The following is a 26,862-nucleotide window of genomic DNA, read 5'->3' on the forward strand; positions in this document are numbered from 1 at the left end:
TTCGTCTCAGGTCTTCCTTTATAGATGACGGGATTCTACGGTATCGCGTATCGCATCCGATTATAGCATAAACACCTTTCAAATCTTTCGGTTGAAAGTTTAGTGGAAGATCAACGATATAGAGAAAGACAAACTCACGAGCGAACGATACATGTATATAGCGGTTCGACGATCAGCCTGTCAATCCTCACCTTTCCAAATTCTCTATACTACAGGTTCGGCAATGTCTTTTTTGCAAGGAAGGAAAAACTCTTTTGGATCAGTGTTTGTCGAATCTCCAATAATCGAATCGTCCGAAAACAAGCACACCGATCATCTACCTGTTCCCATACCCGCCGCTGTAGCAGATGGGAAGGGCAAAGGGAAAGCGACGGAGTTAAGCTATTTGATCATATCGGGAGGTACGGGTGCCAACTCCATTGCAAGTGCTTTCGGAAATTCACCATCGTTCGTTTTACCTGTTTCGGATGATGGCGGGTCCAGTTCAGAGATTTTGAGATGTTTCGGAGGTCCTAGTATCGGTGATATACGTGGGTGACTCTCCATTATCCATTTTTCTCAACTTCCGATTGGCTTTTAGTAACAGTGAATGTGTATATATCCAGGCTCAAGGCTCATCCGATTGATACCCCTCACACCTAATCCGACCGCCAAAGATGATGTGGAGAGACTGGCGATTTACAATCTTCTAGCCTACCGATTCCCATCTGACGCTCCTGAGAAAGACGTGAGGGAGCTGTGGCATGAGATTGTAGAAGGACGAAGTGAATTATGGGATGGGATAGGCGAAGATAAGAAAGAATGTATACGCGGTGGGTAGTAATGGAATAAGATTTCATCGCGAAACTGAATCTGATGGTCTTGTGTGTAGCATTCTTGGTCCATTTTCAAACGCTCTGCTTGAAAAGGGCACACAAGCGATTCTCATTCCGGAATTTTTCACTCGGAAATGGATTTTTGACCGGTGCAAGAGATCTGTTCGGGAGTTTACCAAGTGCTATCTTCTTGTTCAAAAGCATAGCAGGGGTGAATGTGAGTGCACAATTTATATCTTGCTACGCTTGAGTTCGCGACTAACAGCTGGGACTTTTGTATAGCATGGTGTACAAGTGATTCCTGTCATCAATACGAATCGTACGTATCCCAGATCATCTACCAATCAGTAGAATGATGATTCAAACTGACATAGTCTTCATGTCTTTGCCGATAGAAACCGTCACGATAGCTGCACAGCTAGTAAGCTGATCTCATGTACCGTCGTAGCTCATCAGCTCATATTCCTGTGTTCCTAGGCAAACTCGACAGTCCTAGTAGGACAATGTAATATCTCTCATCCTACCAGTCCAGTCCCACCGGTCTCCACATCTTCCCCAGGAGCCATTGCTCCCACGCCTAGTTCATCATCATCCACCAAACCAATCTTATCAGGTCCATTACGCCATCACTTCAGACGAGATTCAAGGACGTTCGACACGCCTGATACGTCCTTACCTACCTCTAGAAGAACAAGTTTCGATTTCCCTCAGCACCAGATACAAGGTCAGATCAAAGAAGGCGAAGTAGGATGGTCAGATCAGAAAGCTGTAGGAGGTAATTTGGGCTATAGGAAAGGTGAAGAAGAAGCTCCTTTGGAAGCTAGGATAGAAAGGGTTTTCTACATCAACCTATACGGTCAGGTAGATATCGATTGCCGCTCCTCGCATTTGATCAGTTCATGAACTGATTGTACCGTTATAGGAAATATACCCGGAACCCAATTTGGATTTTATCGACTCCCTGAACCAACGTGATATCCTGGTATACTCCTGCGGCTCACTATGGACGTCGATCATACCTTGTCTCGCTCTGAAGGGTTTGGCGAGCGTTATAGCGGGATCCAAGAGCCTAAAAGCGAAAGTGCTTCTTTGTAAGTTTGTTCTATATTCACTAGACTGGGTCAAATAGAATGATGGGATGGGATGGTCTGATCTGATCTGATCTGATCTGTAGTTACTTGATTATTCTGCTGATTTGTTGGTCTGCATTGTGATCAGTGAATTCATCGAACGATAGAGAAACTCCCGAATATACAGCATCTCAATATCTATCTACGATATTAGACATGTTGAGACACTATGATAAACCGAAACGAAATAAAGCCATCCAGGGAGTACCAGCCTCATCGGATTCAAGTTGGAATGTAAAGCCGTCGGATCTGATATCGCATGTGATTCATCTGGAAGGCGGGAAAGTGGGAATTGATATGAATGTGATAGAGGTGAGTTAACCTAAAGAGCACTTGTGTCAGATGCTGACATGTAAATTTCCATAGACATTGGGAGTCGAGCTCATCCGGGTTCCCTCTGACGTTCATGGTTACAAACATGATCAGATACCGCTGTTCAGTCCTGAAACCGTTGAGTGGGCCATGGAAAAGGTTTTAGAGAATTAATAGATATCTGCGAACCTGGGTTCGTACTCAACGCAATCTCAAATGCTGTTGCAGTTTCTTGTCCTGATGCATTCATCGACTTTCAGACGCCGAAGCAGACTTGATCCTTCGTTTGACCAATGTCAGTATTCAGATGGAGTGATCGCGAGGAAACAATTCATATCTGCTGCTGTCCACTGAGCATGCGAGATGCAAGCACAGAGAACATGCAATGCACGGCAATCGAGCGGTAATGCATGAATATCGTATCAAACTACAATACTAGACTGGAAGTTTTTCAACTAATCCAATACACTTCGTTATTCCCTAGAACGAAAGATCGCTTAAGCAGCGGTAGGCTTGGTTCCGGGCTCGAAAGTGTAGGTAAGACCACATTTACCACAAGATTGTCTGTCCTTGTGCCAAGCCATGAAGACACCGGCACCGCATTGGGGGGCAGGACCTAGACGATGGAAAGCAGGATAATCAGTATGAAGTTTACTGCATGTGCCGATCCAGCGGCGAATGAGCAACTTACATTCTCGTCTGAGTCGTTGAATTTTACCGTCAGATCCGACCTTGTAGTACTTGAGAATGGCCATCTTGACCTTCTTTCTCTTGTGCTTGATCTTCTTGGGGGTGGTCTGTGAGTGAGAAAAAAGGTATCAGTAGGCGGTCCACAGAAAAAAGACTTTGATTGAGGTGGCAAACGCAAGTCAAGTGATTGTGGTAAAGGACGAATGAACGGTCCCAGCCGCTGAGTACCGTGGCAACGCAAACTCACGTAGTTCTTCTTCTTTCTCTTCTTAGCCATACCACCTCTCAATCTAAGGACCAAGTGGAGGGTGGATTCCTTTTGGATGTTGTAGTCCGAAAGGGTTCGTCCATCTTCCAATTGTTTACCAGCAAAGATCAATCGTTGTTGGTCGGGAGGGATACCTTCCTTGTCTTGGATCTTGGATTTGACATTGTCGATGGTGTCGGATGACTCAACCTCGAGGGTGATGGTTTTACCCGTAAGGCTGTATATGCGTTGCAATTGTCAGCGATTTGAATTAATCTTGAGAGGAAGGGTGAAGGGAGACTAGACTCACGTTTTGACGAAGATTTGCATCTTGATGAGCCTTTGTCTAGCCAACTATGGATCCTCGAGAAAAGCTTGAAGAAGGAAGAGAAAGAGAGACGAGAGATCGATGGACGACTAAATGTATGGTGGTTATGGTTTGGTGGAGATCGAGTGAGGGAGGGGGATTTTTCGTGGTGAAAAATGAAAATGCCGACTCGGCGAAAACAGCGGGAAGAAGAGTGGCATAGAGTTGTCACAGCCACGTGTCAGATGCCTCCGGAGTTGAGGGAATCTCCGAACGAGAATTCGGCTCTTGTTGTTCCAGCTTTTCTGTCCGAGAAGAGCCCAACGATATCAACCCATACATCGAACAAAGTCTTCCTTCTGTAACGAAAGGCAGCCAGAGTAAGATGGTGGCGATGACTGTCGCAGAAACCCATTCAAGGGCCATAGCCCATGCGCTTCACTTGTTGACTCGCCGTGCGCTCGCTCTTCAACCGACATCTATCCGTCAAATCACCACTTCGTCAGCTGTCAATGATGCAAACTCAGATAGATCAAAGTCAAGCATTGATGAGAAGGATGGAGGCTCGTTTAGCTCAGTAGAGGTTAGTAGAGACATGAGCTCCACGGCTGAATCTTCGCAGACTGCAAATTCATCGGAACAATCGTAAGTCGTCTAGGTAATAGCATATCAGATGCAATGCAATTGAGCCGCTGAATGATTTCTCTAGTCAAAATACTTCGGACGAAGATAGACAATATGCAGAGATATTCGCTACATTGAATGAGCAGTAAGTCATCATTCTGTACTGTCTTTCGGTCTCCCTTGCTGCCTTCGCCATCTTGATTGCTGTCAGCCTCAAAGCCTCCGCACATTGCGTCTATATGTATCATATCATTGCTGACAAATATCAACTCTTACAGATGGCCGAAATCCAACTCCAACTCCAAAGCCAAATCCACGAAAGCCAGTCACCCACCCAAACCCGAATCCATCGCTTCCCGACTGACCTTCGATGGGTATTCTACCCCTTCCCCTCGACATCGGGGTGTACATTCCCGTCTCAGGCGATCAGCCGGATCGACCCCAAAGGAAGCAGAGACATTCAACGAGATCTTGGCTGGTATATTCGCTGATCTCAATTATACTTCTGCCTCTTCCTCTTCTCCCGGATCATCAAGGTTGAATTCGTCGAATTTCGGATTAGATGAAGGATATGGTACGCAGAGGGGTATAGGTCTAAACGACCCTTATTCAGCTACTAAATCTGGTCTTGGCGGATTCGGATATAAGTTTGGTCTCAATAAATCTAATAGCGGTACGATCAAGAATCGAGCTAGAAATTTGAGATCCCATTTTATCGATTTGGAAAAAGAGGATGATAAAGATGATAAAGATCTGGAACTTTTAGAAGAATTTGAAATGCTCAAAGAGGAGATGGAAGTGATTTCGTCTGATGTCGAATTGATAGAATGGTCAAAGAATAGAGTTTTCAAACCTTTAGCCAGTATCGACAACGACCTGAACGCTCAGACGGGAACAACTGGTCAATCAATAATCACATATTCACCTACATATCCTAAAATCCTCGCTCATCTATTGAGAACATTAAGAGTGAATTATAATTCCCCTCATCTGGTTTTATCATTATTCAATTACGCTCAGAATATATCATTGGAAAGTTATCTCAGTGGATGTTTGACCGAGGTATATAACGAGGTGCTCCTGACTCGATGGGAGAGCTTTAGGGATTTGAAGGGTGTTGAATTGGGTATAAGGGAAATGGAAATCATGGGTGTTAACTGGGATCAAATCACTGCTAGATTGATATCGAAAATCGTAGAAGAGATTTCAAAAGATTTGTTATCTTCTTCTGCTTCTGCTTCTGCTTCTGCTTCTGCTCCTTCCACATCGATGTTGTCAGGAGAAGAAGAGACAATAGATAATGGAGTGTTCTCAAATCTGGCTTCATTAACCACAGTACCACAAATCCAGAATGACATTTACAAAAAGTACGGTGATAATGTCATAGAGAGATTGCGAAGGTTAGATGAGAAAGTATCAAAGGATGTGAGAAAACAGGAGAAACTGTATGAGATTCATCAGAGACGTAAGAGGAAATTGAGAGAGGAGAGGGAACAAAAATTGGCGAGACAACTTGAAGATGATGCTAGACGTCAGAAACAGCGGGAGGGAAGTGAAAATGAGGATGGAGATGGGGATGGGGATGGAAATAGGAGAGTTGGGTATATCGAAGATCCAAAGGAAGGCGAAAGGGCTTATATATAGCATTTGACATCACAACAACCCACTCATATATGCATTGCGCATTACTTGGATTAGAGCTTGAGTGGTTGTAAGAGTAGGCCCGCCCCCACGACCACACAAAACACTGGTCCATGAAGGTCACAAGCGAAAGGTTTCGAAGGGGATAGAATGCAAACTTATAATATCTGACTGACAAAGCTGACCCCGCTAAATCAATCGTTTCACTACTAAGCTGCTTTAACATCGTTGCTGAAACCGTCGCGTCTGACTTTCCGTCACATCCGAAGAACTGTGAGAATGAGTTCAATTCAGTCGCACGGACCTTACAAGGCGTTACATACATCAAACGTTGCTCTGAAAGGGCTTTCGACGTCTGCTACGAGCTCAAATGCAAGCGAGCAGTAGCATGGGGATGCATGTGGTTGCGGAACTCCATCTTCTCTTTTATTCTCTTCTTACTCCTCCTTTGCATTATCGTAAAGAAGTATCTGTGAGATAACTTCGACCTATATTATTGTATCTTGGATTCTCGTGACTCTATCAATGTCTTCTGCTTCCTCGGTATCCTCATTCCTCTTGTAAAATACAGACTTCTCCATTTGATAAGTATATATTATTGTGTCTGGATTGTATCTTGTAAATGGGTATACCCTTCCACGCCTAAACATCATTCGTCGATCCCTCCTAGAGTCCTGTCAATATCTGAATACATCACTCACCATGCCGCCTTCACTCTATATACATCCTACCTTCCTCCCCTCTCCTCAGCTCATCACATTCGATGAGTACAATAATCAACCTTCCTTGTTGGATTTAGACGAGTACGACCCACCTCCACCACCTGAAGTGAACATTCCTTCTTCACCTACTTTCACCATCACTCCGACGGAAACTCTGTACGTCGGTGGAGGCAAACCAAGGGACATCAACCTTGAATCGCTCAACCCGGAGGCTCGAGCGTTCTACCCATCAACACCTCAACCCATCTTGCTATCATCTCAAGGCAATCAAGAAGAGCTTGACAGGTTGTTCTCGCTGTACACCAATTCATCTTCACCTTCCCCCTCACCATCACCATCACTATCACCGTCACCTGTTCCGACGCCTACAGGTACGGCCACTAAAACGAAACAAAGGAGGAATTCTTCATCTTCGACACTATCACCTCGCGATCGAACCAATAGAAGGAGAAGAAGATCAAAGTCAAGTGTCACTTCTTCCGTCAAGTCGATCTCTCCTACAGTATCCCCTCGCAGGAAAGCCACCACAAGGGCCCAGAAGGGGCAACCTCTGGTTGAGTTAGATCACATAGGCTCGTATCCACCTTCGCCCATCTTAGGTACACCGGATCTGACATCAAGATCTACTGCAAGCTCCTTCTATCTGCCAAATCGCCCAAACTCGGCAAGTTCACCGTTTGATCAACCCATCTTGATTTCTGATCCATCTGAATTGGTAGGTCTGTTCGCTTATAGCGGTACCGCCTACCCTTTCCCTCAAGAGGTAACCGCACCAGTTGAACCTGGAGGAGGTGGTCTTAAGACTTCCGCAGCTACGAAAGTTCAGGAAGAGTTGATTCAACTGGAAGATCACCAAGATAGCTTTAACCCTTTACACAAGTCTACGGAAGAACAGGAAGATAGTGCTTTTATTGATCTATTGGGGTTGAGCCCAAGTGCACCAGAAACGAATCTGCTCGAAGAAGTTGAATTTGAGAACAGCGAATACGAACGGGAAGAAGAAACATATACACCATATTCAACTATCGATTATAAGTATGGTCTAGATACGGACGAGCTGATTGATATTGACGAATTAACCGAGGAGACTATGAATCACGATTCTCAGTATGGTGGTCCGAATGGATCATCGACTTGCCAAGTCCCAAATGGCGATATATCAAACTTGGAGGCCTCGTCACCTAATTTTCCCTCTTCATCGTCCCTAAATCATTTATCATCTTCCTCATCCGTCCCAAGAGTGCACAACGTGTCACCCTACAATCTTCTCTTGTCCGAACCTTCACCGCTACATACCGTCCCCTCCAACCTTGCTCACCCAAAGCAACTAGATGTATTGCAAACCGAGATCATGCAAGCGTGGATATCTACTGAACCCACTCAGGAATCGAAAGTGTTCGTAAGGAATCTTTTATCTACGTTGACAAGTACCATAAATAAGAGGTTTGGGACCAAGGATAATCAGCGGTTCCTGGTGGATGTATTTGGAAGTGTGAGCTGGGGTGGGGAGACGGGACAGGGTGGGGACTTGGATCTAGTCATTTTGGTGAGTTTCATTTCCCTGACATTGGACTACCAAGGAAGATAAGCTAATTTGATTGATTGCAGGATCGAGCTCAATTACGAGGATGTGAGTGATCGGCTTGATTTAACATCCCCGTCTTACCGTCGCGAAGTAAGCTGATCTAATTTGATTGGAATACCTGCAGATGAGCCTTCTTTATGGCGTCAGTCTTCTGATGACACTTCATCAAACCGAGTACCCTCGTCTGGCAGACGATCGGTCCCACCAGCCATACGGGAACTGCCTAGGTGCTACTACACTTATGATCTAGCCAACTGCCTTCGGGATTCAGGTATGCGCGAGGTACAGCCTATACCCGGGGCTAGTACCCCGATTGTCAAATTCAAGGATCCTACGGGGAAGATGGAATGCGATATCAATGTGAATGATCTAGGAGGATGGTGAGCTTCGACAAGTATGATTACATGAGAAAATGTCTGACATCTGGAATAGGTATAATTCTTCTCTCATTCTTCATTATTGTCTCATTTCACCTTATCTTCTTCGCCCTATGATCTATATCCTCAAACGATGGCTGTCCGCTCAAGACCTAAATGATGCCTCTGGTGCAAAAGGTCCAGCCACAATGTCGTCATACTGTCTAACATTGATGATTATCGGATATCTCCAAAACCGAGGTTGCCTACCAAACTTACAGAGGGATATCAACGTTCCTCCCGTCACTTCTGCAAGCGATACCTCTGATCCAGACGTGATATGGGTATCATGGTCCAAGCAACAAGGTGTTCCTGCTCATGTGGCTTTCGCATTGACACCACCGGAAGATTGGAAATCTGCTGAACCTGATTTGACCGTTTCAGATGCTGTTAAAGGGTTCTTTACATTCTTCAGTCATACTTCACCTTTATTCTCTGCTGATGCACAAGATAAAGCTAGATTTGATCATACCAAGGAGATCATATCGATCTTACAAGGTGGTGTAGCTAGTAGGGTGACGAGTGTAGGTGGAGGAAGAGTTGAAGATCAATTACAAAGGAACCAACTTGCTCAACAGGGATTCACACCAGGACAGATCGATAGTGTGATGGAGATGATGAGAGAGAGCAGGATAAAAGGTGAAGAGAAAATGGGTAAAGGTGATAGAGGTATACAGCCCAGGAATTGGTCTGAACGGAGATTAGTAGTTCAAGATCCGTTTTTATGGCAGAAAGTGAGTGCAGTCAATTCAGCTGCCATGTAAGGTTGGTCTTCAAGAGCTGATCAATGATTGATTATTTTGTCAGAACTGCGCTGGGATGATGTCGAAAGCTGGATTAGATCGATTCTTCACCGTGAGTCGGCTGAATCAGCTATAGGTTCGCAACAGCTGATATTTGTCATTTCGAGTAGTGCGTTGATCGAGCCCACGATATGCTGCAAGCCCAAGGGAAATCAGCAACGATCGAACGTCTGCTATTCAACCCTAGTCCCATGATATATAAGACACCTACGTCAGGTCGAGGAAGAGGGTTTAGGGGTTCTCCTATCTCGATGCGAGGAAGGCCAGGTGGAAGAGGGTTGTGGAATCCTTGAGGTCGTGTGATGAGGTTATAATGTCTTGGAAGGATGACATGGCACGAACGAGGTTTGATCTTGATGCACTATGATCTTGAAGAGATGGAGACACCTTGTAGATCTATTCCTGCTTTTAGACAGTTGTATCCGCCCCCAGTTCTACATTCTTATACGAGATTTTATCGTAGATAAATGTACATCCTTCTGATACAATAGGATATGACACACCATCCAAATCACGATGGGAGCGATCGTCCCGAATAGGCGTAGCTGGAGGCATAGCACATTATGCAGCGATGTTCCTTCAGAGAGAAAGACAGCACAATCCAACAAGCAAGAGTAGATTATTCCCCTATTTGCTTCTTGTGGGGCATCCCTCTGAAGGATGTGTGAAATGTCATCACTCCGATCACGACAATCATCCGGTTGTTCACCATCGCCATCACTAAGACTGGACAGGAGCAGCAGAAGCTAAATGAGAGGAATAGATTTTCGCAGCCAGGCCAAAATCACAAGCATGTTACATACATACAATTGGATATAACGACAAACATGTACGGAAGATAATAAAGGTCAATTATATACTACACAACGAACGTCAGATGACAACCTCATAAATGATACAACTAATGATTGAGGCATGAATGATACTTCCCCGCGAAAAATGATAGATCCCATCTAAGTCACACGCTCCTCTGAGTTACTTCATAAATTATCTAATCTAAGTCAATCTAGTTTCATCCTTGCTATTGCCACCGATCATATCCATCTCTCCTTCTGCTGTTATTTTCGTCGTCGTGGTCGTAGCAGCTTCCAGTAAACTCAATACGTGAGGTTTCAGATTCCCCTTTCCCTTCCCATTCTCATTCCCATTGACATCCACTAATCTAGATAATTTATCGGCCAGGAAATTATCTTTACCCCATACCCATCTAGCTTTAATGGTGATTCCATATCTGTTTATCAATTCATCGATCTCTTCGAACGTCTGAGTGACTTTGGGACATCGAGCTTTATTCGTTGATGATCCTCTATTTCTATTTTGGTAAGTCGATGATGATTGTTCATAATTGGTGGATGTCAAATCACCAATAAATGTGGAAGATAACCACATGGAATTACCGGTATTGTTCGAAGTAAAATAAACCTTCCTCTTCCACCCCAAACCCAATCCTAATCCTGGTCTTAATATATCTATAGGATCATATTTCCTTCTAAGTATTTGATATACCTGATAATTATCAATATAACACCAAACTTTCTTTCCTTTCAACCCTTTACCCCACTTTTCCAAACTCAACAATAAAGCCTGAGCTTCAATATACTCTGTTGACCCTTTACCTCCAGATAGGAGTTGATGTTTGTCCTGCCACACGTCTAAAGGTTTCGATTGGGGGCCAAGGTGTCCTCCGTAACCTTTACCAGAGGCGTCCGACCATATTTCGTACCTCGCAACGGGGGAGAGATGTCGTAGGAAGTGATCCCATTGACGAATGAGTTTGTATGAGATGGTGGAGGATAATTTGGTCATGATGGTAGTGCATCGAATCAAAATGAAGTGAATATGAAGGTAGTTGATGGTGGATGTTGATTGATACGCGATACTGTTGAGACAGATACTATCTGCAAAGACGAATAGTCTTGATCATCGATTAGTACTCTCAATCTCATGTCTCCTTTCATCGATTCCATGAAAGGATGTATGCAGTACACATCATACAAATATTCCTCCTGCAAATTGAGATACTCACAATTCGGTTCCCACTCCTGACTTATTATGGCTATATCATCATACACGTGTGTCTCGTCTCATTTCTTGTTCAAGACGATCGACGCGTTCAGATCCCAATTGAATGTCGAGTGTAAGACTGGAATGCAGGTTATAGCTCGTACTGTGACATCCAAATTGTCGATATAGGTTTGATTATCTGATTTGAATACAGTCCTATCTATGATTTATTCCTCCAGAGGATGTTCCAAGTGAGATACAATAGTAGATGATTGTATCGACCGTCAATGACGCTATCTGTTCGATCACCAACCACACAAACACCTACCTCACCGGACATCGCCTAACCGGTGCCCCTTTAGCCGGACATAACTTACGAGTACCACTCCCTCCTCCCTATGCGATTGGGTTTTTCATGACTTGGTAGAGAAATGGGAAATGATCAATCTAGACATGTATACATATATTACGATATAACATGATCGGGTCTACTAATAACAACAAGACCATATAGACATCAACACCAAGATGAAACACAAGAGAAGATACTATATCACACCGAGGTATCACCTGAAAACAAAAACAAAAATGGGAAGAAGCGAAAGCGAAAGTAAATCAATGTGAAAATGAAATACAGGAATGATTAATGGGAGATATATTGGAAGACAAAAGAAACTTCTGGTAAACCCAATTCAGCTCTTAGGAGATCATCGTGCATTTTACCCAGTTCGCAATTAGGGAAATGATTCCAGCTAAAAGAAGACATCATTCACTGTCAGCTTGGAGGGTACGAGTACAAGGTCGACTTGACTTACGTGCTTGCATCTCCATATAACAATGCAGGAGCTTTCACAAATTGTTTACCATCTCTACACCTCTTACATTTATATGTATCGTGGGTATCACACGCCGTCTCGGCATTGTACTTGAATAGCTGTCGTAAATCGTCTTGAGTGAAATGTCGAGCGGTATCTTCGGCTTCGTCCACTACACACGCAGAAAGATTCTGCTTTTGACATCTGTACAAATCCATGATCAGCATCGAACATACTTCAGGAAGAGTTGGTGAAGAGGACATACTGTCTTTGGAATATTTTTTCTTCAATAGTACCGGTGGTCTGGAATCGATAAACAAAACATTCCTTCTTTTGACCATCTCTCCATACTCGTGCCAAGGCTTGTTGGTCACTCGCAGGATTCCAATCCTACCATGAAAGTCCGTCAGCTATATTTCCAGACGATACCCGGAATAAGTTAGCTTACAGGATCAAATAAGACCAATCTGTTAGCCCCGATCAAATTGATACCACATCCACCAGCTTTAGAGGATAGCAAGAAGACAAATTCTTTTCCCTCGGGATCGTTGAACCGTGAAACAATTTTCGATCGTTTGGGTACGGACATCGATCCGTCAAGACGAAGGTAACCGTATCTGATCAAAACAGAGTTAGCTACCCTTGCATCAATCACTGCGTTCATGTCAGCTTACCTGTTATTTCTACACATCTTCTCCATCAAATCCAATGTCTGCGTGGCATTACTGATGAGTACGATCTTGTCGTTGGTGTGATTTCGGATATGCGCCAGCATCCTGCAAAACAACTTAGCTATCGGAATCTCATGTTTCCAGACCTGATGCTCACCTCTCAAGCACCACAAATTTACCCGAATAGCTACAATCCACCGTCCTATCTCGACCCTTGCCATGATAGTCGTCTGGTAAAACATTCTCACTTCCAGGTAAATCCTCGGGTAAATTGAGCAAATCAGGATGATTGACGAGTTTCCTCAATAGGCCAATAGCTTTGAGGGGCTGAGAGTCTTTTCCACGGAGAAGTCGCTGAACATCCTTGGACGTGACGAAAAGGCTGTATAATTTCTGTTGAAGAGGTGATGGTCGACAGAATACCACATGCTCGTATTTGACGGGTACTGCAGTCGTATGTGTATCAGCAAACTGTACACGACTTCATATCATTTTTCGAGTCTATTCGACAACTCACGATATTTAGATAATAGATCGTTGGTCCGTCGAATGATGAACTTGCTGACCAGTCCACCTAATTCTTTCAACTTGGCATCACTTTCTGCCTTGTCTTTATCAGACGCGTCTGCATCTCTACCTCTGAGAATCTTCAACTCGAAATTCTTCTTGAAATCACCTTTGGATCCCAAGTACTCGGGGTTGGCGAAGTTGAGCAAGGCGAAATATTCCGATAAATCATTTTGGATGGGAGTACCAGTCAAAATCACTCGCCGTTGTACTTTGAGAGAAGTGAGGGCTTGGAAGGTCAACGTATCGGCGTTCTTCAATCGATGACCTTCATCAGCTAATAAGAGACCAATCTCGCAATTCGCTAGTTCCTCTTGGAGCGTTCGAAGGGTTTCGTAGGACACGATCATGACTACAAATATCGCCGAGTCAGCTAAGAATGCGACATAGAAGCGCAGTATGGGTAGCTGACTTACCTGGTAAAGTGACATTCCTACCATGAGCCTGAACCCATCTCCTGACAGCAGGTATAAGTTCAGCTTTCCCTCCTTTTCCATCTACTACCATCGGATTGACAGCTCCAGGCCCAAGCCATTTGACCAATTCGTTGGCCCAATTACCGACCAAAGAAGTAGGACAGGCGATGATGACCTTTTCACAAGTTGGTTTACCGGCAATAGGGGACTGCTTCAATAAAGTCCAGAGCAAAGCGATACATTGTAGTGTTTTACCTACAAAGACTGATCAGCTTCTTTCATCGGACAAAAAATCAAAACTCACCTAGACCCATTTCATCTGCCATGATGCATCCCCAGGCGTTGGCAGCAAGTAGTCCAGTCGTACATCGATATAAGAACTAGAAAGAGTGTTTTAGCCTTCGCTTGCTGAAGACGGTGGTGGGCATTGTAACTCACCTTTACACCTTCGATTTGATGCGGTCTCAAAACCTTCGATAATCTGGGATCGATGACGACTGGCACTTTGACTTCCTTCTTATCCTTCTTTACATCCACTATACCTAAGATCGCTTTCAATGATTTATGTGGTCCTCTGGCCTCTTCTTCTTTCTTTCTTCTCTCCTCCTCTTCTTTCGCCGCATCTATTTCTTCGGGAGGTGGTCTATCATCTATTGTGGGGTCGAACAGCACTATTGCTGTATCTGCCATTGGATCGTGTAATGGTCTAGGGGTAAGTGTAGGATGACGTCGTGCACCAAGCGAAGCATGGGAAAGAGCGTGAATGATCGGTTCAGAGGATCTAGGATTGAGCATCACTGGGATGGAAAAGCTATATTTATAGTTTAGTCAGCTTGGCCCAACTGCAAGGTCTCCGGTAAAAGCTCAACTCACCTCTTCGTGAATACCACGGTCTTCTCCTTGGGTGCGAATACTGGGAACTTCCTATTGCACCATTTTGCCATATCACCCAATACACCATCTTCGCCATACTCTTTGTTTCCCATTGCGAATTTACCTTTTTTACTCGGTTTGCCATCTTCGTCTGAATCGCTGTCATTGCCACCACCTTGATCCTTGTAGTTGACCGCTTTCCTCTTACGCGCCGGTAAGGCTGAGTCACGTTTGGGTGCAGATGCTGAAGGTGGTTTGAATGCCTTGAAGGTGACGAGACCGAACCCTCCTCCGGTGGCGGAAGTCACGGGTGGATCGCCGTTCTTGTTTGACAATGGTCTTCTTAGCATGTCGAGTGAGTCTGCCTCGTATGGTTGGATCACCGGTCAAGTATCAAGACTCTAGTAGACGGAGTATCAAGACGGGATTGCAGGATTGAATGGGCTGTAGATGACAGAGCAGAAAGGGATCAACGGCAAAAGAGAAAAGATTGAAAACAAACCACTCGGATCATCATTCGATCGTCGGAGTAACTCATACAGTAACTAAGTATCACAGTGGAAACAAGTCGCGTCAACCGGTGTCGACAACTGGAAAAACAAAAATGATCCAGTCAACCGCTCACAGACCTCCACCACGTGTAAACAATAACCCAATGACGTGGTTTATTTATCATATTATCTTATTATAGAATCGCTTATCAAGGGTCGTAAATACGAGTATACGCCCTCCTCGTCATTCTGATGCATCGCCCTATCAATCCCTGAGCATCCCACGCGGGATCCCCTGTCAACATACATGCGAGTAGTCAGTCAGTAGTCAATAACCAAGCGGGTAAAGGTGGCAGCTGCTCTAGCATCCTGCTACCACCAAGGGAATGCGAACCAGGCTTCAAGCCAATATTCATTTTCAGTCCATCCCATCCCATCCCATTTCATACATCTATCTACCCCATCCTCAGCAACCCGTCCCTTCTTCTTCTGCTTCGTATTCCCTTGTGGAAGAATATCGTTCATCAGCTGATACCCAACCCAACTCGAATCTATCATATCAACACGAGGAACCTTTTCCCTCCCTCTTTCGTTCTGAAACGCGTTCACGAGCCTACCTTTGCTTTTCTTCTCTCCTAAACCCTCCCTCCCCCTGACGTAGTATCTGAATAGAACACCACCAACACATCTCACATACTCATTCGTCACTTCCATTCCCATCCTTCTGTCTTCATTAATATCATACCATTCACCAAGCATATATACATACACACTCATCATCGCATAACCCCCCACTTTTCATCAAGAGGTATCTCAGATTCAGAGGATCCTGTTTATTCCCAATCTTAGGTGAGTTAGAATTTCAATTCGCACAGCCCCTCTTCACTTCCACGTCTATCTAACTCTCTACTTCATCGTCCATCTATCACGCTCTTAGAAGTCTCAAGGATATCTTCGGATTTATTATTGTATGGTCGTCCCAGAATAGTTTGAGGGCACAGCTGATATCTTGCTTCCTTTCCGTTCGATATCCTCTCTGTCTCTGTTCAACGACACACACACAAACTTCGCTTCTGGGACGACTCAACAATCCCTTTGTCCTCGTCTCGCATCTCTATCTTGGGCATCTCTCCCCTCTGTTCCCACACACAACACTTCATAATTATCGAACCATTATCAAATACACACCCTGCAAATTTGGCTCGTTCGTGAACGCAAACGGTAACAATCATTGCGTCTTCGCTAAACTTCCTTTGATCAATTAATTATACCTACCATCTCACCAATCATTTGTATAACCCTCAACTGAACAGCATAAATCCATTTCTTTCATTCGTCCTCATACCCTCCTTTTTTGCCATAACAACAAGTTAGCTCATCATGTGTGGTAAGTGCTCCTCATGGTCTACGCAGCGAAGGATGATGCTGATGTAGTCGTGGGAACGTAGGAATCTTCGGATACTGTTCATTCCTTGTTGAAAAGGACAGGAAATACGTTTGTGATGTGTTGTGTAACGGTTTAGCTCGTCTTGAATATAGAGGATACGATAGTGCTGGTGAGTATGACTCGATCCGAATAATGCAACCCATGTTCTCTTCTTCTGCGAGTTTGGAAAGTACTGTTGCTGATTCCGAAATTTCACTAGGTATCGGAATTGATGGAGATACTCCAACCTCACCGTTGGTCATGTTCAAGACCGTTGGAAAAGTCGCTTCTCTCAGGAAAGATATCGCAGAGGCTACTGCTACCCCTTCACCCGCTGAAGCAAATACCGCCGAACCCCACAAAGTAGATATGAAAAAGGTATTCTTGTCTCAAACTTCCATGGCTCATACCAGATGGGCGACCCACGGTGTACCTTCCAACACGAATTGTCATCCTCACGTCTCTAACGCTCTGACCGAATTCAGCTTGGTTCACAGTGAGTCTACATTTCATCTAATGGCTTAATAGCAGATAGCTGACCGGATGACTTTCTCTAGACGGTATCATCACCAACTGTAAGCTGTCTCAGAAAGTGATACCGGTGGACCCAGTGCTAATGATCTACTATAGACAAAGAACTCAAACTCGTCCTCTTGAAACGAGGTTACACCTTCCACACTGACACCGACACCGAAGCCGTCGCCGTGCTCTGTAAATACGTTTGGGATAGTCAACCTCACAAGAGACTGAACTTTACCGAACTCATCAAGACCGTTATCAAGGAGCTCGTAAGTATTGTTGTGTTCACAATTCCACATACCCTCATATCAATCAATCGCCTTGTGGAAATATCCGAAATTATCGTCGCTTACGGCATCGTTTCTGATTTTACAGGAAGGATCGTTCGCCTTCGTCTTCAAATCCACTCATTTCCCTGATGAGATCGTCGCTGCTCGACGAGGTTCCCCCTTACTCATCGGTGTCAAGACAGATAGGAAGTTGAAGGTTGATTTTGTAGATGTAGAATTGCCTACAAACGAGGAGCGAGGTGGGTCTCTCGACAAATCATATAAAATTCCAGCTGACCTATCACTCACTTAGTTGACGGTGTTGAAGCCGGTGGTCTCCTTGCTGTGCCCAACTCCGTGGCTGATGGACATGGTGCCGCTGGACCCAAACTCAGAAGATCCCAATCAAGAGCTTTCCTTTCTGAGGATGGTATGCCTCAACCTATCGAATTCTTCGTTGCTTCCGATGCTAGTGCCGTTATTGAGCACACCAAGAGAGTATTGTACCTCGAAGATGATGACATTGCCCACATTGCTGAGGGAGGTGAGTCATACTCATACTTTCCTGAGTGTAGCATTGATGACTGCGTGCTGACAACACTCGGCAGAGCTCCACATTCACCGACTTCGAAGAGACGACACCGTATCTTCTGTTCGAGCCATCGAACACCTGGAAATCGAACTTGCCGAGATCATGAAGGGACAATACGACCACTTCATGCAAAAAGAAATCTACGAACAACCAGAATCCGTCGTCAACACCATGCGAGGAAGAGTCAATTTCGACACTCGACAAGTATTGTTGGGTGGTCTAAAAGCCTACCTTCCAGTGATCCGACGAGGTCGACGATTGCTATTCGTCGCTTGTGGTACCTCTTATCACTCTTGTATCGCCGTCCGAGGTGTCTTCGAAGAACTCACCGATATTCCGGTTGCCGTCGAATTAGCATCCGATTTCCTTGATCGACGAACACCAGTATTCAGAGACGACGTCGCTATCTTCGTTTCTCAATCCGGTGAAACTGCCGATACTATCCTGGCCATGCGATACTGTCTTGAACGAGGTGCTTTGTGTTTAGGTGTAGTCAACACGGTCGGATCAACCTTGTCCAGAGAGACCCACGCTGGTATCCATATCAACGCTGGACCTGAGATTGGTGTAGCATCAACCAAAGCTTATACCTCTCAATATGTCGCTTTGGTCATGATGGCCGTTCAATTATCTGACGATTCGATCCTCAAGACCGCCAGAAGACAACAAATCATTGATGGTCTCCATGATATCCCCGCTCAAATCAGGAAAGTCTTAGCCATGGACAAGGCCCTTCAAGAGATGGCTAAGAGCATGTTGGCCAAGGAGAAGAGTCTGTTGATTATGGGCAGAGGATATCAATGTGAGTAGGATACACCACAATACTCGTAAGCTAGACAACTGACATCTCTGCTTGAAACAGACGCGACTTGTTTGGAAGGCGCTTTGAAGATCAAGGAGGTCTCGTATATGCATTCTGAAGGTGTAAGTGATATATTTTGCTGCTACCGAGATATTAAGCTGACCCGGTGTTGTCATGTAGATCCTGGCGGGAGAATTGAAACATGGTCCTCTTGCTTTGGTTGATGAACATCTTCCGTGAGTCGGCTGTCAGTCGTTCGTTGCAGAAGTGTAATCAGCTGATCAAACGTCCTGTAGTGTAATCTTCATCATGACTCGAGACTCTCTTTACCCCAAAGTCCAATCTGCTTTAGCACAAGTGACTGCCAGAAAGGGCCGACCCAGTGAGTGCTTCTTATTGAAGCCATTTCAAACTAGAACGTATGTCACTGATTCAAACACTGCGATCAGTCATCATCTGTAACGAAGATGACGAGACCGTCTCCGACGCTGCTAAATGTATCAGAGTACCTCAAACCGTTGATTGCTTACAAGGCTTAATCAACGTCATACCACTTCAACTATTATCTTACCGTGAGTTGATTCATTTCGTCCATCGTGTGAGGAAAGAACTATGTGACTGATATATATTGGGATTTACAGACTTGGCCGTAATGAACGGTGTCGACGTTGATTTCCCTAGAAACTTGGCTAAATCAGTAACCACCGAGTAATCTGAATCAACAATGATATTTCCTTTCTTATCCTGTGCATAACCAATCATATACATATACATATACGCAACAGATTTATCCTTCTTTTTCCCTTCATCTTGTTCTTGTTCATAAATACCTGTTTCTTGATCATTACCAATCAAATTATTATGCGATGTTTATAACTCCAAACTTCAGACGAACACGGACTGTTGGTGTCTTTCAAACTCTTACTTCGCTGAAAAAAACATGGTTCTCTTGATTCCCTAGCATTCATTTCCATTCTACCCCTCTCTGTTTTTTTGTCAGTCAACTTGCCTTTCTTCTTGTCATGTATATAATGAGCTTTTCGATGAGCATATTGGTCGGTATCATGAGCGGCGATTGAAAGCAAGTCCAAGGAACTGACCCGCTTTGACGTGTCTTGTTTTGTTTTTGTGTGCTTTTATGTCACTGTGTATATTTGAGTGATCAAAGGAAAGGTGCATGACAAGGGATGGAGGATGATGAGATGATGTCAATTGGAGTGGACGGGAGTATGATGATATGATGGTCCATTCATGTAGAACAGTTGGACTTCTTTTGCTCACTCAGTCGTGAAGAACGATTTGACCATATAAACACAATTCAGATATTGAGTAGAGTTAACAACTACAGGGATCCCCGCTAATCCAACCTCCACCTGGGTTATCCACTTGACTTGTTCACCTACGAGTCCATCCAATCTTATCGTCCATACTACTATAAATACCAATACAAACAGACATCATGACTTCCTCAGACCTCCCTCCAAGCGGAAGTGATGGTGACATCAATAAAAACAACGAAGAGAACGTGATGGAAGATGGTCATACACCAGGTCAAGGTTCAGTCATAGTTGCCAAGCCGGATATCGAATCGACCCCTTCGGAGAATAAGAAAGCGAAATTGTATCATGTTGAAGTCCCAGCACCAGCTGGAGCGGGAGACGGGGCTGAGGTGGATGGAGACGAGCAGATGGATGAAGATCAGCAGGATCTGGTGTCTTCATCAATGTTGTATGAGGGTGCTCCTTCCTCATCCATTGTTGATAATACCCGAGATACCGCTTCTGCTTCTTCGGACGAAACTGAAGAGCCAGAAGAGGAGGATGCTTCGGATAACAATACGGTACAGGCTGTACCGTTAGTCGAGGAGTTGGAGAAGATTGAGGAATGGTGGGAGCTAAAGATGACCTGGTCAGGGAAGGTATTTGATTTGAGAGTTGGAGGGAACGATATGTGAGTGAAAGGGTTTCGTCAACTGTCATATGGTAAATGATCTATAGGTCATCTATTAATCTGGATATGGCAATTTTCTTGGCTCGATGATCCACCTTGCAGTCAATATACAGCCACTTTGACCACATGTGGTCGGTAGCGCCTTGACTGCTATTACATGCTGATCTCTTGCTGCTCTGATGCTCTCAGGGTATACGACTTCAGACATCTCATTTCGACTCTTACAGGTGTCCCACCAGACGGACAGAAATTGATTAACCTCCTCCCTGGATCAAAAGGTAAATTGTCCGTCGAACACGATGCGAAGCGATTCGGGACACTGGGCGTGAAGAAGGGTCAGAAGTTCGTCATGGTAGGTACAAGGGAGGAAGATAGGTTCAAAGATAAGTTGGGTGTGGGTGTACAGGTAGGTCGACGCATCATGCCTTTTTTCAAACTCAGCTACCTCCTTTCACCTCAAAGATACAGATAACGCTGAGCGATCAGTCATTGATTTAATGTTGACCTGTAGAGCACCGATGACTTCGACGTGACGTACTCTCATCAGGTCAAGGGGATTGCTCCTGCTGATGACCCTAGGAATAAGAGGATGATTCAGAATATCGTTGATAAAGTACCTATCACTGTGAGTCACTTTACCAAGCGTGTCTACTTGAGATACTCAGGCTAAAATTTGTATCGCTAGGTCATGAATGAACCGAGAGAAGGTAAGAAGTTACTGGTCTTAGATCTCGACTATAGTGAGCTTCCAAATTTGTACCAATCAAAATTTAGATGAAGCTGACTACAATGTATGTACCTTGTAGCAATCGTCGATACTAAGCCCCTCATAAGTGGTGCACTACCTTCATCGGAATGCGCTCGACCTGGACTACACGAATTTCTCGAGCTGGTATATCCACATTATGATATAGTCATTTGGTCACAAACTCATTGGAGGTGGTTAGAATCGAAACTGGTAGAATTGGATATGATAGGTGGGGAAAGGGGTTATAAAATTGCCTTTGTCTCTGATAGGACGACAATGTTTCCTGTGAGTATTTGGACCACTCCAATTAGCTGACCCGTAGACAGCCTCCCTCAATGTATTAGCTGATGCATCATGTAATTAGGTGTTTACACAAAGAAATGGCAAACCTTTCGAGCATGAGTCCGTAGTCAGCTTTGCTGATTCCGGATGGCCTACAGAGGGCAGAAAGCTGATAGAATTGACATAGGGTTAAGCCGCTAGCTTACTTTTGGGCTCATTTCCCTCATTGGTCAGCTAAGAATGTGAGTGAGCTGGCATGAATGATGATGACCGTCTACTGTACGAGCTGATGAAATGAGGTAACTTTAGACAATACACATAGATGATCTTTCTAGGAATTTCGCTTTGAATCCTGGTGAAGGGCTCAAAGTGAGTGATATATATTCAGCTGGCGATCGATTTTCGGGGACTAGCTAAGCTGATGTGTGCCCAATCATAGATACGAGCGTTTAACAAAGCTGGACAACCCGAGGGTATGGTTGATAAGGAATTGACCAAGTTGGGGAATTATGTGAGTGAAATATATTGATCAACCTCTTGATTCGATATGATTGCAATCAGATCGTTCTTGCCAGATTATGATCGGCCAATTGCTGATCATGGCTATGTATTTGGTTAAAACAGCTCGTCAAGATTGCCACTACAAGTGAAGACTTCACCACGTTGGATCATTCTGTGAGTGACAATCCCTTGGCATAATCTCAAGAGCACCGCTGATACAGTCTTCTGCCATGATTGCTAAAACACCAGAAATGGAAAAAGAAACCACCTAGAACATAGATCTTCTCATCTATCCTATCCTAGTCCCGATTTTCATTCTTCTTCGAGATGCTGTAGATCTAGATCAACAATATATCATCCAGCTTTGTAGACCGTCCATCATTATGACCCGGCGTAACTAATGTTTTCATTGTATATTATCACTTCATCATTTCTTTGTATACTATGGTTTCCTTCATGACTTATGCCATCCTAACGTGTTCCCTGCCTATCAACCGCATTGATGCTCAATTCACGTGTCTATCCTGCGAGTAGCTTAAGGGAAGGTGGAGGTCGTCCATTGAGTTTAAGTGCGTTTCATGTCTCATCCAGCCTCGATTGATTGTTTATTTGCCGAATCCCACGAAATTTCCCATAACTTTAGCATAGCCTCATCTCATTTGCCTACTGGAAGCTTGCATGCTTGCTTGTGCTTGCCCTTGGAGAATGGACGTAATCTCAATCATGTCTCACACTCATACAGGATTATACCTTACTTTCCGGCCGTTTCTTTCGGTCAATGTTCTACGTCAGGGTATGGGTTGAATTTTCGGTCATTGTGTAGAACGTTGATTGATCGATCTGATTCGAATCACATATCATTCACACACAAAGTAATCATCCAAGATATGAGATCCTAGAATCTTTGATGTTGTTGATCTGGGATCGAGATTGATAATCCAACGATAAAATCAAAGTGAGTGGAGTGGTGTGTGGATCGATCCCTTCCTATTCCAAAGGACCGTGCATCCATCAGCACTATCATACTGATATGACACTGTGATCCCAACTGCGATCTTAGACCGTCCATCTCATTCCCCTTCTCTTCCCTCACGACCCTTGATGGTACCTCCCTCAGTCACTCTAACCCTCATACCAGTGTTGGACATCCTAGCTGCAAGTCAAGTTGTTTATCCATCAACCTTTCTCATCTTTCTTACAGCTACCTCACTTCCACACTATCAACAGCTAAAACCAAAACGAGGAGATAGACTATATCGTTCCTTTTCACACTTCATTCCTTTGATCACCTCCTAATCTACTTGCAACTCGACCGAATTCGTCAATAATTTCACTCCTTTATACATATTGTATCACCTATTCCGATTTTGGCAGCACCTGCGACTTCACTGCTATCAATCGCTATTCTCACTCTCTTCTTGCTACGTCGTAGTTATATCCTACAAACACCAGATACTGTATCGATCTTACAACAACACATGTCATTGGACCTTTCAATTTAAGATAACCAACACATCTTCCCTACGACTGTGGACACAACTCAAGATGAGGTTCTTCAACCTGTTCATCGCTGTGTTACCCCTGGTATACGCTCAAGAGCCCACTTCCACTTCCTCCTCTAGGTCTACTTCAGCTTCAGCCTCAGGATCCAACAGCTCTTCCGCAACTCGATCTTCCAATTCATCATCTTCATCTTCCCCTACTCCCACTTTGAATATTACGACATTCACCACAACTCTCACTACTTATCCGACAACCACGACTCTCTCTGCGTCCTTCGAACCAGCTACGACTCTCGCTCTGACGTTCACCCTCAATGCCAGCGATTATACTTCGGTGAACGAGTCCATCTGGAAAGGGAATTACACGAATGGGACTATCCCATGGGATGGGAGTGAGAAGACTAAACCGTGGCAAGAAGGAGATGGGTTCATACCGTTCAATATCAAGATTGATCCTGCTTTTGGAGTGTTGGGTGGATTGTTGATTGTTAGTGGGATACCTGTGGCTGTGCTTGGTGGGAAGAATCGATGGTAGGTTGGATTTGATGTGCTCCCTTGGCATTCGGGCTGCCGATCCAGATGAACAAGATGATGAGCAATGATCAGCTAATTGATTTTGTATATGGGCATATAGGTCATCAAATGCGATTTCATCGGGTTACGCTTTGATGTTGTTTACTTTGGTCATGGTATTGCGATTTGGGTGGGTGAAGATGTGGATCATTCCTTTTCAGTCTGGATCGACTCCATCATAATCAATCTGTTTTGAGAAACCAGACATCACGTCATGTGCATGCCGATGCTGGGCTTTCAATGATGGACATTCTGCGCTTCTTTACAATAGCTCGTAGATGGCTGACTCATTCCTTCCATAACACCAGTGTTGAGCCAAACATCCAACCTCCATCCCCTAATCCCCCGTCAACCACTTTGAGAGGTCTATACCTCTTAGCTTGTATCATCGCATCCTTTTTCGGTGGCGCAGCAGGTATATTCTTATATCCTTTTGCGAAATATTGGGTCTCGGCAATTGGTGGATTCACCTTCGGATGGTTCCTCCTCGCTACTCGACAGGGCGGACTGATTACCTCTGTCCTTGGACGATGGGGTCTGCTCGGAGGTTTGTCTGTTGGAGGATTGGTCGCTTCGTTACCTAAGCAGACTAATGAGTGGATGATGCTTATCTCGACGGCTTGGATTGGGGCGACGGCATTTACGTTGGGAGTGGATTGTTATACTAGAGCGGGGCTGAAGGAGGTGAGTACCTCGGGATCATATGCCCTGCCCCATCCGTCGTTGTGTTTAGGCTAATCTGTATCGCTGGACGGATAGTTCTACGTGTACAATCTCGGTTTCCACGACCTGTTCCCGAAGCTTTATGGATTCAAATATCCCCTTACTCAGACTATGATGATCGAGTTGGGTATCTTGGCTGCCATGGTGGTGGTGCGTATACTCACGAACTGTGGACAGCTGCAATTGGTATTGACAACATATTCCTGGACAGATCGGCGCAGCAATCCAATTCCGTGTCCTCAACATCCTCACCAAGCGATACCGCAAAATGCGAGAAGAGGAAGAAGCCAAGATTGAAGCTGAAGAGATTGAACGTGCCGCTGAGAGGTTCAAGAACGTCGGAGCGGAACTCAACGAGTGGGAAGAGAAACACGGTAATACCAGTCCTACTTCTGGACCTGGATCGAGTGGACCTACCGACCCATATGGCTCTCTTCATGGCGAAGCGATGAGAGCGACAAGGGAATCTATAATTCTGCCTCAGCTCGGCTTCGAGTCCGATCGCGATAATCGACCATCGAGTACGCTCAGCTTATTGAGAGATACCGAGCCTAAGGGAAATTACGAGCCTGTCGCTGTCAAATCCCCGACTGGCCTAGATACACCCCAAAGTATGTTTGTTGGACTCCAAGAGCTCAAATCCGGTAGTCCCGAGCCCGAGCCCAGCTCTCCCACTGGATCTAACCCAGAATTAGAACAGCAAATGCGATTACTTGCCGAAGTGAAGAAAGCCAGAGAAGATATTAGGGGTTCTTTAGATAGGTTGAAATCATCTACGCCTACAGGATCGATAATCAGTAATGATATACTTGGAAGGACCACGCCCACTCCTACACTTGGCGCGAATAGTGATAAGAGAGAAAGACACACTTCAACTACCAGTAGTAGACTTTTGGATTTTTCGTCTGACGTCAGATCGACTTCGGCTACGGGTAATCGAGAGAGACATCTGTCGACGACTAGCAGCAGGATCCTCGATTTCCCTGATGCAAAGTCCACCACACCTGACAATGTACAACCTGCTCCTGCACCACCTCAATCGGAATGGGAGAAATACTTGGCAGAACGTAAAGTGCTTAGTCCAACTTCTTCAGAATCCCATCAACAGCAACAACAACAACAGAGGAACTATCTTGATCGATCTTCAGCATATTCCTCGGTACCTCTGAACATGGGAATGGACGATAGAAGGGAAAGGACGACGAGTATGTTGGAGCCTAGAGTATCTGATTTTGGACCATCTGAAAGTGCAAGAAATAACGGTACCTTCCCTACCGACAAAATGCAGCGAACGAGGAGTGAGGGTTTAGATAGACCTTCGACGTATCATGATTATTTGAATGATGGAGGTAATGGCAATGGCAACAAGCTAGGTACACCAATCATCATTGGATCGGCAGCGGATCATAGGGGTAATAGGAGTTCCCAACATCTGTCATCAGGTGGACAACGAGCTATGACATATGATGAACTGGCTGAAAGGCACCGCAAGAGATTATCTAGATTACAAGATCCGGTGACATCCAAGATGAAGGAGGAGATTGAGATTGAAGAAGCCAGACAGAGATGGGAGAAACAGAAGAAATTGGAAAAAGAAGAGATGAAAAGGAAAGAAAGGGAGAGGTTCTATCGAGAATCCGGAGTCGAGCAGCAAGGTGGAAAGGGAAAAGGTAGAGAGGAAGGTATAAAACAAGCTCAGGAATGGAGGAAGAGCGTGATACTTTCACCTCCTCCACCTGCTGCCACTGCAGGACCTAGTGGACCCCGAGGAGGAGGAGGAGGGAATGATAAGAGGAAGAGAGCCAGCAGACAATTCGCTAGTTAGGAAGTGACACGGACTTTTACT

General features: G+C 44.7%; 9 protein-coding genes across 9 annotated transcripts; 6 read left to right on the forward strand and 3 right to left on the reverse strand.

The window, feature by feature from the left end:
• Positions 1–223: 223 nt before the first annotated feature.
• I203_102211 (uncharacterized protein) lies at positions 224–2,431 on the forward strand (the record flags this gene model as incomplete). Its single annotated transcript, XM_019146716.1, has 9 exons — positions 224–530; positions 606–812; positions 872–1,032; positions 1,098–1,134; positions 1,211–1,236; positions 1,293–1,676; positions 1,738–1,906; positions 2,034–2,257; positions 2,312–2,431. 9 exons carry the CDS (start codon positions 224–226, stop codon positions 2,429–2,431), a joined length of 1,635 nt encoding a protein of 544 aa, XP_019004249.1.
• A 323-nt stretch (positions 2,432–2,754) lies between these two features.
• On the reverse strand, positions 2,755–3,524 carry I203_102212 (ubiquitin-40S ribosomal protein S27a; the record flags this gene model as incomplete). Its single annotated transcript, XM_019146717.1, has 4 exons — positions 2,755–2,873; positions 2,949–3,054; positions 3,195–3,432; positions 3,505–3,524. 4 exons carry the CDS (start codon positions 3,522–3,524, stop codon positions 2,755–2,757), a joined length of 483 nt encoding a protein of 160 aa, XP_019004250.1.
• A 362-nt stretch (positions 3,525–3,886) lies between these two features.
• Positions 3,887–5,769, forward strand: I203_102213 (uncharacterized protein; the record flags this gene model as incomplete). Its single annotated transcript, XM_019146718.1, has 3 exons — positions 3,887–4,146; positions 4,211–4,270; positions 4,404–5,769. The coding sequence occupies 3 exons, from the start codon at positions 3,887–3,889 to the stop codon at positions 5,767–5,769; spliced, it is 1,686 nt and encodes a 561-aa protein (XP_019004251.1).
• A 699-nt stretch (positions 5,770–6,468) lies between these two features.
• Positions 6,469–9,585, forward strand: I203_102214 (uncharacterized protein; the record flags this gene model as incomplete). Its single annotated transcript, XM_019146719.1, has 6 exons — positions 6,469–8,034; positions 8,097–8,118; positions 8,198–8,453; positions 8,506–9,223; positions 9,297–9,344; positions 9,403–9,585. 6 exons carry the CDS (start codon positions 6,469–6,471, stop codon positions 9,583–9,585), a joined length of 2,793 nt encoding a protein of 930 aa, XP_019004252.1.
• Positions 9,586–10,288: 703 nt separating this feature from the next.
• I203_102215 (uncharacterized protein) lies at positions 10,289–11,098 on the reverse strand (the record flags this gene model as incomplete). Its single annotated transcript, XM_019146720.1, has 1 exon — positions 10,289–11,098. The coding sequence occupies one exon, from the start codon at positions 11,096–11,098 to the stop codon at positions 10,289–10,291; it is 810 nt and encodes a 269-aa protein (XP_019004253.1).
• Positions 11,099–11,939: 841 nt separating this feature from the next.
• On the reverse strand, positions 11,940–14,988 carry I203_102216 (uncharacterized protein; the record flags this gene model as incomplete). The annotated part of the gene is made up of 11 exons (XM_019146721.1): positions 11,940–12,048; positions 12,112–12,315; positions 12,377–12,501; positions 12,560–12,728; positions 12,786–12,887; positions 12,940–13,228; positions 13,300–13,701; positions 13,766–14,020; positions 14,070–14,145; positions 14,204–14,576; positions 14,639–14,988. The coding sequence occupies 11 exons, from the start codon at positions 14,986–14,988 to the stop codon at positions 11,940–11,942; spliced, it is 2,454 nt and encodes an 817-aa protein (XP_019004254.1).
• A 1,521-nt stretch (positions 14,989–16,509) lies between these two features.
• I203_102217 (glutamine-fructose-6-phosphate transaminase (isomerizing)) lies at positions 16,510–19,449 on the forward strand (the record flags this gene model as incomplete). Its single annotated transcript, XM_019146722.1, has 13 exons — positions 16,510–16,516; positions 16,578–16,685; positions 16,776–17,051; positions 17,113–17,130; positions 17,186–17,343; positions 17,450–17,603; positions 17,657–17,887; positions 17,952–18,737; positions 18,798–18,859; positions 18,918–18,973; positions 19,034–19,119; positions 19,187–19,309; positions 19,379–19,449. The coding sequence occupies 13 exons, from the start codon at positions 16,510–16,512 to the stop codon at positions 19,447–19,449; spliced, it is 2,136 nt and encodes a 711-aa protein (XP_019004255.1).
• Positions 19,450–20,196: 747 nt separating this feature from the next.
• I203_102218 (HAD hydrolase, family IIID) lies at positions 20,197–22,497 on the forward strand (the record flags this gene model as incomplete). The annotated part of the gene is made up of 11 exons (XM_019146723.1): positions 20,197–20,687; positions 20,877–21,093; positions 21,199–21,312; positions 21,373–21,427; positions 21,494–21,720; positions 21,800–21,837; positions 21,905–21,959; positions 22,027–22,086; positions 22,157–22,228; positions 22,342–22,392; positions 22,468–22,497. 11 exons carry the CDS (start codon positions 20,197–20,199, stop codon positions 22,495–22,497), a joined length of 1,410 nt encoding a protein of 469 aa, XP_019004256.1.
• Positions 22,498–23,763: 1,266 nt separating this feature from the next.
• Positions 23,764–26,841, forward strand: I203_102219 (uncharacterized protein; the record flags this gene model as incomplete). The annotated part of the gene is made up of 5 exons (XM_019146724.1): positions 23,764–24,251; positions 24,355–24,423; positions 24,602–24,977; positions 25,053–25,166; positions 25,228–26,841. The coding sequence occupies 5 exons, from the start codon at positions 23,764–23,766 to the stop codon at positions 26,839–26,841; spliced, it is 2,661 nt and encodes an 886-aa protein (XP_019004257.1).
• Positions 26,842–26,862: the final 21 nt, after the last annotated feature.

The sequence above is a fragment of the Kwoniella mangroviensis genome, assembly GCF_000507465.2.
Source record: "Kwoniella mangroviensis CBS 8507 chromosome 1 map unlocalized Ctg01, whole genome shotgun sequence".
Classification (NCBI taxonomy): Eukaryota; Fungi; Basidiomycota; class Tremellomycetes; order Tremellales; family Cryptococcaceae; genus Kwoniella; species Kwoniella mangrovensis.